The 15088-nt window shown below is 34.3% G+C and overlaps 1 protein-coding gene across 10 annotated transcripts in view; it reads right to left on the minus strand.

Moving 5' to 3' along the window:
- The window catches only part of KDM4C (lysine demethylase 4C), a 415273-nt gene that overhangs the window by 169629 nt on the left and 230556 nt on the right, over nucleotides 1-15088 (minus strand). Inside the window, exon 1 of one of the 10 annotated variants that reach the window (XM_037493852.2) lies at nucleotides 11766-11812. The exons of 7 other annotated variants lie outside the window; for them this stretch is intronic. Coding sequence is in view for 1 of the 3 variants with exons in the window: in XM_037493851.2 (XP_037349748.1) it covers nucleotides 4110-4130 (21 nt within the window). In the remaining 2 variants the exon portion in view is untranslated. Of the gene's footprint in view, nucleotides 1-2676; nucleotides 2695-4109; nucleotides 4164-11765; nucleotides 11813-15088 lie in introns of those variants that run through there. 2 more of the 10 variants (XM_037493851.2, XM_037493853.2) reach the window with 2 other exon arrangements.

Consider the following 15088-nt stretch of genomic DNA (forward strand, 5'->3'; position numbering starts at 1 on the left):
AAAAGTAGTCAATGAATGTGTTATTAGAAGAGCTTAACCAACTGTTTCGGATCAATTTTCTCCAAGATATATTTTAATTAAATTTAGATGTATTAACAAATACACATTCACAAAGTAACAATTAGCATTAGCAGCAAATGAGCAGTCTCTTCAACAACATCACATAAAATGTCCACATCACCACCACAAACAAATCTACCAGAAGGGGTAGTGTTTTGGTGATAAGTTCAAAGAAAAGATTATTTTGAATGTAGGAAGACTTTGATTCTCAATACATACAGGTAGCAGTCATATTTTGTGAAACAAGTTCCTATAAAGACCTCATACAGGTAAAATTGTGTCTTGGCCTATACTATGTGATGAGGTAGAAATCATTCAAATAGCTCTGCAAAAATAGTCTCAAAAATGTAACTAGTATTGCTTGACACTCTAACAAACCTGACATCGGACTGTTTGACTCAATAGTAGGCTTGAAACAGTAAGTTTCTCAGTATCTCACTGATGCAATTACATTATCATGTAAATTAATTTCAAAGTCTGATAATCTCCAGTCTAAAACTTCCTTTTAAAGAGTTCAAATCTTTTAAGTTCAGAATTATGATTTGAAAGTTCTAAACACAACTTATCCTCAACATGCCTAAAACCAACTACTTAAAAATGCAAGCAAACATTCTGTTGTAATCAATGATACAATTCCATATTCACAGTCAACATTTCAAATCTCTCCCTTCTTTTCTACCCCTAGAAATCCAGTCAGCCACAATCTATCATTATTCTTACTCTAAAATGTCTCTTGTAAATATTCCTTCTAACAGGATCCTTCCAGCTTTACTTTCAGATGGTGAATTGTAGCATAACAAAGCTACCTACTTTCCCTGCCCTCACCCTCTCCTACCATCAATTAATCTTTATAACCATCACATTAATCTCACTCAATTATCTTATAATCTTTCATTCTTAGTTCAGTAAGGTATGATAACCCTGATCTGCTTTTATAATAATGTCTCAATTCCTGAGCTTGACATTTAAGATTTGCCTCACTGATGAGATTTCCAGGTTCCTCTCTTATTCATCAACCTCCAAGAGCCTAGTCATTGGGGCCAAAATGCACCATATCTCCCCTTAGTACATTTCTCCCTACCACAATGCTTTCTGATTCACCAATCTGCTATCCAAAGAAAATTCACCCTAAAAGATGGATGCAAGTTGTACCAATTGGTCCTCTGAATGTAGTACTACTTATCTGCACCACTGCTTTCTATAATTAGTTGAGTACAGAAAAAGTTCTAAGGCATTTTGTTACATTTAGCTTAAGAATAGGGACAATGAAAATACTGAGAAGTTTAAAGATATTTGGTTTAAGATACAACCTTTTCATTAAAGGAAGAAATAAAAGTTTTGATTCATCAGCAGAAACTTTCTTATTTTCTTAATGTTACCAGTATTTATTTCATGAAGAAAAATAAAGAGTGAATAATATCGATATTATAGTTCCTTTGTTGTAGGAGAATTATGTCTCACACATTTTAATTTTCCATTACCCTCTCCTAGAAGTACTCAATTTTGTAAACATGCAACAAGATCTATAACTCAAATAACTGCTTGACCCATTACAAGTACAATTGATAAGAGTTTCTTCATTTCAATATTCAGAAATACCTAAAGTAATGAAAGAAACAATGTCAGAGTAAAAACAATAAACTTTACTACCACACAGAAAATCTATTCTTCTTAAGTGCTGACAAACACTACTACTCATCTAAACCTCTAAAAAAATTAAATGAGGTCATTTAAAGGAATACACTACATAACTTTCATTAGTAAGAATAGAAAATAGCAGTCCCATTTCAAAATAAACTTACAGTGAACATATATGTACAAAAAATAATAATATGCAAAATTTTCAAGCAAACTATTTTGACAAGAAATCATGATACAAATGAGTGGCATTTCTTAGAACTTCATTTAAGAACATACATTACATATTAGTTTAAAATGCAAATTTAAAGGGAAGTATCAGGAATTTGTATGCATTGGAATCCTCCATACTTGATTACTCAAAGACTTATTACACAATTCTGATTATTCCTGTCTCCCAGGAAATCAATTAATGCTCTCCATTATTTATATTTAAAAACCAGTGATCTAATTTAAAGATGAATATTTTTAAAAAAAATCAGCAACTTTCTAAGACAGAAAATACTAAGGCAGTTATTTGAATCACAAAATTGGAAATTTCATGCAACCACAGTATGTGATTAATAAAATGAGAAGTTAATACTTAACAAAACATCCAAACTAAGGTATTACTTTAACATTTTCTTTGTGACACACAGAATGGCTAATTATGAAAAGAAGAAACGCTTTCATGTGCAAATGTGTGGTAAAGAAGGCTTTGAAGGTATACAAAAATGCGTGAAAGTATTCTGTTTTTCAGTCTATTTATAACAATTAAATGATAATTAGGAAAGAAGGAGAGAATATCTTAAATAACACCAGTCTAGTACTATTTGATGTGGCTGTTACAGTTGTTATGTGGCTGATATGGATGGTTGCTATGTGGGTGTTTCAGGTTGAATTGTGGCCCCCTCAAAAGGTAAGTTGAAGTGTTAACTCCCCAGTATATTAAATGTGACTTTATTTGGAAATACAGTTAGAGTAGAAATGATTACTTACTTAAGATCACTCTGGCATAGGGTAGGCCCTTAATCTGGTAGGACTGACTGGTATCCACATCAGAAGAAAGAGACAGATACAGGCACATAAGGGAGAAAGCCATGGGAAGATGAAGGCACAGGTTGGAGTAATACATCTACAAGGCAAAGACCACTAAAGGATTAACCTCCACCACAAGTAAGAGGCAAGAAAGGATCACAAACAGAAGAGAGATGCCCTGGTGCCTTGATTTTAGATTTATGGCCTCCAAAATTTTAAGACACTGTATTTCTGTTCTTCTAAGCCACCTAGTTTGTACTGCTTTCTAATGGCACTAGAAAACTAGTATTGTCTGAGACAACAAATAAGAGAACAAATACTGTACTGAGAAGTACACTTGTGACACTGTAAAACTATGGAAATGGATTTGGAAAACAGAGTGAAGAAAACATCTACTATTATAAATAATACATATGTAATCATGGACAGTATATTGCGAGACACATGAACTTTGCTAACAGTGCTGCTGTCAAGGTGTGGGATGGAAATGAGCAACTGGCTCTTGGATACTGGAAGAAAGGTAATTCCTTTTATGAAGTGGCAGAATTCTGTTCTTCTGTTGGGTGGAAAGTAGAACTTGCAAGTTATGAACTGAGATATGTAGCTGAGGAGCTTTCCAAGAGAAGTATAAAATGTGTAGTCTTGTTTTCATTACTGCTCATTTTAAGATAGGAAAGGAAATAAATAAACTGATAAAGGAACTGCTAAGTAAAATAGACCTGGTTTGGGATATTCTCAGCCTATTGATATGGTATACTTCACAGACTGGAACAATGGGTTTTCTCAACAAACATTTGCTAGAGATCAGGTACATGATTCATCGATCAAGTCAACCATCTCAGTAAAGCCAACAATGGGGATGTAGTTACCCAGGAGACATGTGCAGAGGACACTCTCATCTGAAAACTATTTACATGCCCATGAATTTCATATGAGACCAACAAAGTTTCTGAGAATTTATACCAGCAAAAATGTTGTCACCTGAACTGAAAATAACAGAGACAGGCTGAAATCAAGCAAAACTTTTCCAAGGGTAAAGCCACAATGAAGATGGCTAAGTCAACAGGATCCCCTCAGGCTGTTACAGCAGTCCTAACAAACTAATACAGTGGAGATATAGAAAGATGCTGTCATACATTTTATTTAACATATATAAACTAAGAGATTAAATCACAGCTACGTTATATTTTTATAAACAAAATAAAATCTCAAAAAATTACTTCTCATCCATGGTGTCAAAGGATATTATGCTAATTATCCCTGTAACAATTCAAAATTATTCCTCAGAGTTCAATTTAGGATTATAAAGTACTTGGATTATGAGAAAAAGAAAACATGGGAACAATTTGTTGAGAAACTGTATGATTCATGATGCAGCATAATATAGTACTTACAAGTCTGGACTCAAACCCCATCTTCACCAATGACTGTGTAACCTGGATCAAAATGTTAAACCTTTCTGTCCTTCAGTTTTCTTATTTGAAAAACAAGGCATGACAATGGTAGCTACCTCACAAAGCTAGTACAAAGATAAAACTTTCTGTATCTGTTAAACACTTAGAATGCTATAAATGGCATGTGTCTGTTCTACTGGTTTGACTACAAGAATATAGGGGCTGCTGGTGTTATTAAATTTTGCCTTACTAGGATGTTAAAGCAAGTGAGGAAATGGGAATCAGGCTGCCATTTCTAACAAATAGTCCTAAGAGTCAAGAAGTATAGTGTAGTTTTTGAAGAATCAGGGATTGGTGAGGAATTGAGGGATAATATGGGAGGACTGAGCTATTGCCATGGGTGGGTGGTGTGCAGTGCTCATCCAACTCCTAGTAGGGATATATGTTGCATCAGGCTCAACTCCTTGACTTCCCAAATTGAAGACAACTGAAACTGAAAGCCCAGTGGCATTTATGAAGGGAAATGTCCACAGCATAAATGAATCCTTTCATGTACCAATGGTAGGATTACATAATTAGAGTAAGATGGAAGCTGGGTTTAATTCATGTGACTGCTTCACTGTAAAAGGCTTCTTCTTAACATAAAAACTTGGTGTTATATGACTCTACATGTGTAGTTTTCTGAGACATAATATTTTTTTTTTAATTTCTTTTTTTTTTTTTTTTTTTTTTTTTATTTTATTTTATTTTATAGAGGCATGTTTTATTTATTTATTTTTGTTTGTTTGTTTTGTTTTGTTTATACATGCACTGGGTACAGTCAGAAGCACGGGAGGGTGAGAGAATTCACCAGAGCCAGAGCGGGGAGCAGAGCAGGCAGAAGGACCGAAGTACACTGCTGAGGGGAGCAGCGGGTGGCAGGAGAGGTCTGCGCACCATGTGGGATCCTCCGCCGGTGGCCGGAGAGCAGCCGGGGATCGAACCGGCGCCGCAGAGGCCGCGGGCAGCTTCGCAACCCAGCGCTCAACCGCTGCGCCACCGGGGAGGCCCTCTGAGACATAATATTGACTTGAATCTCTGGGTAAATGTGTTACTAACTTTCTGTACAAAGGTTCTCCTCTTATTTACACACAAAATTGCAATGAATGTCAACTATAGTATATTCATAGCCCAAAGAGAATATAAATGCTTAAAATTTAACTTGAATAACTTTTACAAATCACTAATTTACCAACAATTATGAAAAAGTTCCAATGCATAGGATGAATCAGATTTAATGAACAGGACAATCAAAACAAAGGAAGGAGTCAATGATAGTCAATCCTTGTTCAGCAGACTTACAAGTATCCAAATGAAGCATATTTTGCAGTCTTCTGTTCACACATGAGTAGATAGTGTGTCTATAAATCTAAGAACACTGTAAAATACTGCACTAGTAATCACCATTACAATAGTATCTAAAATAAAAAAGACATTTAAAAACACAACTAACATTAATTCCCATTTCCTTGACGAAAGCAAATCAGTAACTGAATAAGATAGTTTTTATAACCTGATATATTTTATCAAAATCAGCCCACCCAAAAAAATTATTGCTCTTGAAGGTTATCAATTATTTATCTTCAAGGCACAACAAAATTGTTACAACAGATAGAAATACAGTGAGAAAGAAGCATTAATTTCCTACTAGACAACACATAACAAAAAGGTCTTTTATCTCTAAATATATTTATGAAAATATGGGCCTGTGTGTAAAATGTAAAAATGCCAACCACTCATCGGCTTTTAGAATCCAACAGTTTGCAGATTACATGATGCCCTTTGAAACAGAGAATACCATACTTAAGGAATAAGAAGTAAAAGATACACTCCATTTCATTATTTTCTAACAACTTGCTTTCTTTAGCTATGCCAAAAAGAATTAAGAAAAATGGGCCTCCCCAGTGGTGCAGCGGTTGAGCGCTGGGTTGTGAAGCTGCCCGCAGCCTCTGCAGCACCGGTTCGATCTCCAGCTGCTCCCCGGCCACCGGAGGAGGGTCCCACATGGCGCACAGACCTCTCCTGCTGCCCACTGCTCCCCTCAGCAGTGTACTTCCATCCTTCTGCCTGTTCTGCTCCCCACTCTGGCTCTAGTGAATTCTCTCGCCCTCCCGCGCTTCTGACTGTACCCAGTGCTTGTATAAATAAATGAATAAATCTTAAAAGAAAAAGAATTAAGAAAAAGGTGTTATTAATGTAATTAGATACAAGTATTCACTATTTCTACATGAAGCACTAACAAAGACGGTGCTAAGTATTAGGCATAGCAACCTATTATTTAACCAAGAATGTGACTAATGGTAATTAGTAATTAGAGCCATAGTCAGTAACTGGACCTGAAACACAATCTTATTCTCAATCATCAAACTACCATGTATGGTAAAATAATTTAGTATTGGTAAGTTCAGATACTTCATTTAAAAATGTTTTAGCAATTCTAGCGGTAGAACATCAGAGAAACCTTGACTACAGAATGTGAGTATTAAAGTCTCCTTCATAACTAGAATTTTTGGCCACCTGATCTAATCTATTTTTTATTCTTCTGTGTTTCTATCTTTTTCTTTCCCTCCCATTCTTTAATCTTTTTGTCTGTTTTCAACTTAGTCATAACCAAACCCTAAATATACTTCTTTCTCTAACATATAATAAAGAACTACCTACTGGTAACTTGTTAGCATTAAAAGAAAGTATGTTATGAATTAATTACTAATACTTATGAATTTTCCTCTTCATCAAACATCTACATATACAATATGACTAAAGCAGGTTTTCACTGTGTCATATCAAACTTACAGGAAAGGTCCAGCTCTTTGGAAAATTGCCACACTGGTAACCCATATTAAATTTGAAGCCTTCCAGGGATCTCAAGACTTTTTCTGCAACACTTATGCCTAGTTGTTTATCATTCCCAAAATGAATGAGAATGAACACCTTGTGTTTTTGATTAGTATTTTCTGCTATTATTCCAATGGAAAAGTCATACAGTTTTTATTGCATTTTAATCAATTATTTTAATAAACATAGCCTAATTTAAAGAGCTATTAAGAAATACTACATGAAAACTAATAAAATAGATTCAATACACAGTAAATTCAGAATCTATTAACATGATATTATTCTATTTTGTAGTAGTATCTAACCTAATGAGATACCACAAAAATTGATGAAGGAAATTTTGTTCTTTACATGTTCACCTAACAATAATGAATATTGAATATACCGTGATTAACTATAAAAATGTAAAGCGATCTGTTTATTTTAGAATTCGCCCAAATAGAATCTAAAAGATGAGCAGAATGTTTTAATTCTGTAATCCATTCTCTCTTTTATCATAAAATTTTCACTTCCGGGCCTCCCCGGTGGCGCAGCGGTTGAGCACTGGGTTGCGAAGCTGCCCGCAGCCTCTGCAGCGCGGGTTCGATCCCCGGCTGCTCCCCGGCCACTGGGGAGGGTCCTGCATGGTGCGCAGACCTCTCCTGCAGCTCGCTGCTCCCCTCAGCAGTGTACTTCAGTCCTTCTGCCTGCTCTGCTCCCCGCTCTGGTGAATTCTCTCATGTTCCCGCGCTTCTAAGTGTACCCAGTGCTTGTATAAATAAATAAATAAATCTTTAAAAAAAAGATTATAAAAAAAAATTTCACTTCCAGTTATAAATCTGAATAGAATTTCACCCTGATTTGAGGACTTGGAAAAGATGAATAGTTCTTAGTCGGATCAAAAAAAAAGTATAAATTAGAAAAAGGGGAAGTCAGAATCATGTGGTAAATGTAGATGAATTTAATAGACATTATACTGAGCTAAAGAAATCAGATACCTGAAATGTCCATACTAGTGGCCATTCCACCAGATTGACAGAGATGACTATGTTTAATGTGATTAATAAGCAGTAGCCCTTTGCCCTTCTGCTTGCTGAACTTCAGACTAACTATGGCTCTTCTACTTATTAGCTAAATTTGCTTCGCCACATAAAAATGCTTTCCTGGCACTTTCACAGGGGTTCAAAAATCAGGAATTGTGTATATATACTTGATCAACTGGGCTCCTTAAATAAGATTGTGATTACAATCTCCCTGGTTCTCTTAACAAAAAACTTGAAGGCATCTCATACTGCTGTTATAAAACAATTTTTTAAAGTTTCACTCTGCACTCAAATACTTATATATTACAGAATTTATTTCCAAAGATAGTAGAGTCAAGTGTTTATTCAAATAGCTAACCAAAAACTATATAAAAAAATTTAAAGAGACTAATGTAATGGTAGAATAGAAAATGTCCCATTTCCTGCAAGTTCCTGTCCATGGAACATACTAGCACCCGTCTTTGTAGACCCAGATGGATCACTGGTCATATGTTGTATTAATTTTAACACTGATTCATTTCACCTGTGCACTATTCAAACATTTTAAATTTGTAGATGTATTCTCTTACACTTACAATTTTTGAAGGTAATTATTATAATTTTAAATCATGAAAATTTATTTATAATTTTAAATTTTAAAAATTTATAAGGACTATTTTAACATAGGAAATGGAGTTTTAAAATATTTAGCTCTAATTAAGTTGAAAAATGGTATTTGAACACCACTTTGATTTCCTGGATTACATTTCATTTATCAGTCAAAGACAAATAATAGGCTATTTCACCTGAGTATATGAAAAGTAAACTGTATAATCACATTTATACTGAGGGGGGTGGGGGATAAAATACAATTCTAAGATCAATATTAATCAAAAAACTCAGAATATAAAGTTTACAAGGACATTTCCTTTGTCCTTATAGCCATTAACAAAGCAAGGTCTGCAGGAGGCCTAAACATCCCATTTTCCCCCAGACTGGTACACAGAGCTTCTAGAATCCTGATTTTGTCAAGGTGCACAATGCATCTGAAAGGTTCCTATGGGTCTCAGAATACACACCCAGGGAAAAATTTTGAATGCTTTGTACTCATAAACATGAAGGAAATAGCTTTAAAAGTTCCCAAAGACAAACAAGAGACTTCAGTCATAGTAAAAAAAGCATGATACCAAAACTGAATTTCTTCTCATTTTAATCAAGCATTATTGGGAATAGTTTCAGATACTTTTGCAGCATCTGACTTCCTCCAACCTCTCAATTTTAAAACTCTATTTTAAATCTACCTTATTGAGAAGTACCGTCTACATGCCTAGTGGATTAAGAGGCCTCTAAAAAGATTCTTTTCAATAAATAGCTCTTTTCTAAAACATAGGAGGAAACAGACCTCAGAATTTAACTTGCTAAAGAACACACAACTAACAAGCAATGCAGCCTTTGCCAGATTATAATCTAGAACTCCAGAGTTTCACATCTCTACTGTGAAAAACCCAAACCCAAACCACATTCAGTATACTTTAAATGGCTTTTAATTTAAAGGTGGGTGATGTTTTTCCATCTGTTTTATCTATGACCTATACCCAAATTATAATCTTAGTTGAGAACAAATATCTGGGTCTCATTACTTTTGCTTTATATCCATATCACATCATGTTGACAGACTTTACTCAGTCAAACTAGCAATTTTCCAAATTACAATTCCTCTTCTCCCCATAATTCTAACAAGTTTAGATTAATTACTCCTCAATATTTTCAGGTTTAACCATGCCAGGGTATGTCTTCCTTATAAAGTAAGGCAATTATAAAGCAATCTAAGGTATGGGACTAGAAACTATCTTTCTGACCTATGGGAATACTGTTGAAACAGACAAAGAAAAACTATACTAAAGGAAGGAGAATGCATTCAAATAGCCTGCTCGAGGGGTCACCAAAATATTCTGAAGAAATTATTTTTAGAATTTCTGTCTCTCAACACTTACCTAACTATCTGATAGAAAGGTTATGGAACTTCAGAGTTACAGATATTAAACAATCCACTCTCACTATGCCATTATAAAATATAGCATGAAATTGAACTCTTTAGTATTGTGGGATAGATGAAGTTATTTTGTTCTGAATTCATGCATAGCATGTCATACTTTATATGAATGATCAATGTGAGCAAGATCAGATAAAATATAGCTCTGCAGACTCTAAGGAATCCAAGTATCTTATGAATATAAATATTTGCGCATAGAGTCTATTAGTTTATGTTTAAGAGACAACAGAATGAAGTACACAACATGTAATTCTCCTATAATGCTCAGATATGTTAAATCCCCTTTTGAGAGTCTTTCAGCTATTTCTTTTTAAATGATCAAAGGACACAATTAGAAGTCCACCCTGTACCTGGGAATGAGCCAGTAAGTAAATCATTTGCTCTAACCATAATTCATAGATGAGAAACTAAGGCAAAAATAAATAAGTGACTTGCTAGATATCAAAAGGACAAGGAAACAAAATTCAGTATCCTAACTACAAACCTCTCCGCAATCTTCACTTTCTCATTCACTCAACAAACCCTCACATAAGAAAATGCAGAACAATGCATTTTGTGAGGGACTGAACACAGAACTAGCCACTTTACAGGAGTCAAAATAAAAGTCTTGCCTTGGTTAAAAAAAAAAAAACCCTAACTGGTGGTAGAAATGTTCACCTCTTCCCCAGGAAAGCACCATGACCCTCACCTTATCTCATTTGTTGGAAGTTTTTTGGCAGTTCAAACACATTTTTGTTTTTAAAAAGGGGGAGGAATAATAAATGATTTAAAAATTTATATCAGGCTCCCTCATGGTCAGAAATTTAATTCTGAATAATAAAAACAATAATAATTTTGTTGGAAATAAAATTTTCAATTAACTGACAACACATACTTTCTCACTGGTACTTCCTTAAGAAACCATAATGCAGTACCATAAGTAAATATTTCAGCATCTTAGTGGTAGTTCCTATACTCTCACTCAAGTGTGAGAGTATGTCTGGCACTGCTATTATCTTTTCTGTTATTTACTTTGTGAAATGGTTCAAAACACATTAAAAGGAGATACAATGAACATGAACCAAAAGAAAAACAAAGAGATGACAGATTTTTTCTTTGGTCAAATTTAGAACATTACCAAAACAGGAGCACATGGCAAAACATCTCTTATAAGAAGACTCATTATTAATCTAGAAATCAAGATTGGAAGAACAGAATTTAAATCAATTTCGGACCAATAGAGGTCCAACATGCACAACTAACTTCCATGACTGTCGCTATTAGTTGTGAGACTTCAGACTCACAAATAGCAAAATTAAGCTGCTTTAAAGCAATCCATTACATGTTAAAATAAATCATGCCAACAATTTGGCAATATATACCAAAACTTGTAAATATGTAATAATCTTTTAAAATATGAAGAATCTATGACCAGTAACACTAAAAAGTGGAAACTACTCCTAAGAAAATAATTATTTATTAATGTATTAGTTTAAGAATGCTTGTTTTAGTTTTATCTAACATCAAAAGAACATTTTCTTGAAATATCAGGTACTTCTTTTAAAAATCATGGTATAAACTATAGAAGAACACTTAATGATATGAAAAAAACATTACCATTACATAAGAGAAAACAAGTTTTTTATACACACACACATATATATATATCACATCACTACATTGGCAATAATATATGTATGTCTACCTATAATAAACACACATATATAAAAGATTGATCCATTTCCTTACCTGATTTGGGAGAGACTGCTACAGAGACAGAGGTACTGGTTACAACTTGAATTCTGAAGGGCAGGAGGCAGTTGCTTGAACCAAAAACTCACTCTTGGAGTGGAAGTATCCACAAATAATGGATCCCTTTCTTAAATGGCATCAAGTTTCTCTTTTACTCTTGATCTCTCTATATTTATCTCAAAACAAAAGAGTTTCACCTTATTCTTTTCCTTCAGATCACTTACAATAACTTGAAATTATATGTCTGTGTGTTTATTTAGTTAACATCTGTTTCTTGCGTTAGAACCAATGCTCTAACATGACAGCATAAGATGTGTTTTACCACTGTATATTCATCACCAACAAATAGCATGTGCCATAAATGTTAAATGACTGCCAAAACACTAGAGTACCAGTGATACAAGAAGGGAGACAAAAATAAAAATTAAAATCTAATGTCAACCTCATTCTATTTAAATTATTTAATAACTTGCCTTATTTCTATTTACATAATTTATTTAAAAATTGAGTTATCTGATCATTATGTAGCATTCTAATTAGAAGACCTCCAAGTATTTCATTATTAAATATGGAACTCTGCCTTAATTAATGGGAAACATTGTCAAAAATCCTAAGAAGCATTTTTTTTAGTCCAGCAAATAACATGCAACTATAAACTACAGTTCAGATTTCTAACCCTATATTCACTCTCTTAAAGAAACTGGTTAATTCAAATAAAAAGTAGCATCATCGCATTATAATAAATCATTAACAAGTTCTGGAAAAGAGAACTCCTTCACTACTCTAGAGGCAATGGATCCACTGATAAAATCAAGGAAACAATTTGGTGGAATGTGCTCTGTTTTGTACTCTAAAGAAATTCATTAATCAGTTCAGATGTAAAAATGGGCTATAAAAGAAATGCAGTCTTAATGATCTACATTTCCTCATTTTTACATGTACTTTTAATATATTTAAATGTAAATTGGATGAAGTCCAGAGAGTAATTATAAAAACAGCTGATAGCAATCTTGTAATCTGCCAAGAAGAAAGACCACTTGAAAACAATTTCCATTCAAACATTTTTAGGGCCAAAAAAGCCCCACATCTGTATAACTTATACAAAAATCACAGTAAAGATTATTCATCTATTTTGTAATAAGGCATTAATAGAGTGCTGCCATTTCACCATTACTTCAGATTGGCTCCTATTGTAATTCATCAACTGTCTACAAATTTAAAATAAGCAGGCATGTTCCATCTTTACTAGAGAAGAAATACAAGTGGTAGCAAACTATTAAATAAAAACAAAAATCTTTTCTCACAGGTCAGACAGACTCAACTAAAGGAAACTGAAAGGTAGGGCAATGGAGTTGGAGGCCAGAGTTCAACATTTGGCTTTGGTTCTCTTTGCACTTCAAGAACTAAGGCAGAGGATGCTGGGGGACTGGGCAGGCTTATGGAAGACCTTTTATAACAATACAAAATTATGGCATAACAGCTTCATCCTTTTCTTCCTTAGTTTATCCAAAACACATAATAATAATAATAATAATAATAATAATAATAATAATAATAATAGTTGAAAATGGCTTCCTGCTATTCTAAAACTGTTTGGGAAATCAATTTTACTGCAAAATAACCATACTTGATCCACACTTCTGGCTCAAGACTAAATGATGAGACTTTCTTTCCCAATGCAGATTCATGAAGACTATCCCACCAGGAAGCTTCTGTGGAAAACTAACAGAAGGCCCAGTTCTTTAATCCTATTAAATAACATTCATATTCAATTTAACTTAATGGTTGTGCCACCGCTATAATGTCCACAATGACAAGCTAGGACAGCATTCATTCTATGCACAATGTGCCTAATACAACCAAAGAGTGATAATGATAACTACAGTGCGCAAACATTAGGGAAGGCAGAAATCCTAAAGTTTTGTGGAAAGTGATAGTTGTTTTTATTTATTATTTGTTAATTTTTTTTTTCAGAAAATCTTTTACTACATATGATGCAGAAGAATTAAAATACTAAATTTTATTGTAGACTCCTAAGACTGCTCTTCGTTAGAAAGTTTTGTGACTAAAAAGAGCACCTTGATTCTCTCTAATGTATAGGCAACCTGTTTTAGTTGACGTTAGACTGGCCAATCAAACATCCCATCCGCAAGGCAAGAGTGATAGACCCAGGGTTAGTAGGCACAAGACCCAAGAGAGATCAGTGGAATCTAATCTCAGGACTTAGAAAAGACAATAGTAATGTTGGCCACAACATGAGAAACAATTGCCTCTTTCTGATGAAAAATATTTAAAACATGACTTTCTATACAAACAGACTTTTATAAACTATTTTGATTCCTTATACAATCACTACTATTTCTGACAGAAAATAAGTAGATAACTTTCAATAGCTACTTCCAGTAAATCAGTAATAATAAACGCAATGTGATAAACATGTAAGCGAGCCACCAATTCTCTTTATTTTATCAGACCTTCAATTCCTCAGCCCCTATTCAGCATCACACACGTGTGGTACCATGACAATGGACTGCTCTGTGACTACCGTGAAAAAATCATTAACCAACCTTCATTTTTTCATGACTATTCAGCACTAGCAATAGTTAACTTCTAAAAATCATTTGAAATGTTTGAAAAGTTACAATTCTGATATAATACAAACTTGTTCAGCTATTCAAGAGGCACTGCAACAAGAGGCATCAGCCTTGGAGAAAGACAATAAATTTGAAAGTGTTCTAGAAGCCAACTCCCCCTATTTTCTTTCACAGCACTCCATCTCTTTCATGCATTGTCCATCCTACAGTATATACATACTGTAGTACTTATTTCCCCATGTGTTTGCCTGTCTCCACACCAGTAATGCCCACAGGTCCAATGGTTCCCAACTGCAGGTCACTCCCCATGATCGCCCACTCCAGGAGATATAGAAAGGATGGAGATATTTTGATTGTCACAACTAGAAAGTGCTACTAGCATCAGGCAGGAAGAGGCCAGGATGCTGCTAACAATGACAACAACATAGAGGTCAAGAAATCCTGCCCTGGTGTAAACAATTAAGGACAGGAACTACCTACTACATGCAGCATTCTGTTTCACACTGCTCCTCAGCACAAGATGGGTTCTAAAATGTGGAATGAATGGATACACGTGTACATGAAAAATCATGTCAATAGGGATTTTATTTTATTTTTTTAAAGATTTATTTATTTATACAAGAACCAGGGTACAGACCAGATGTGCGGGAGGGTGAGAGGATTCACCAAAGACAGTAGGGAAGAGAACAGGCAGAATGACTGAAATACACTGCTGAGGAGAGCAGC

This window comes from Talpa occidentalis, unplaced genomic scaffold (genome assembly GCF_014898055.3).
Source record: "Talpa occidentalis isolate TD23 unplaced genomic scaffold, MPIMG_talOcc4v2.1 talOcc4.7, whole genome shotgun sequence".
NCBI lineage: Eukaryota > Metazoa > Chordata > Mammalia > Eulipotyphla > Talpidae > Talpa > Talpa occidentalis.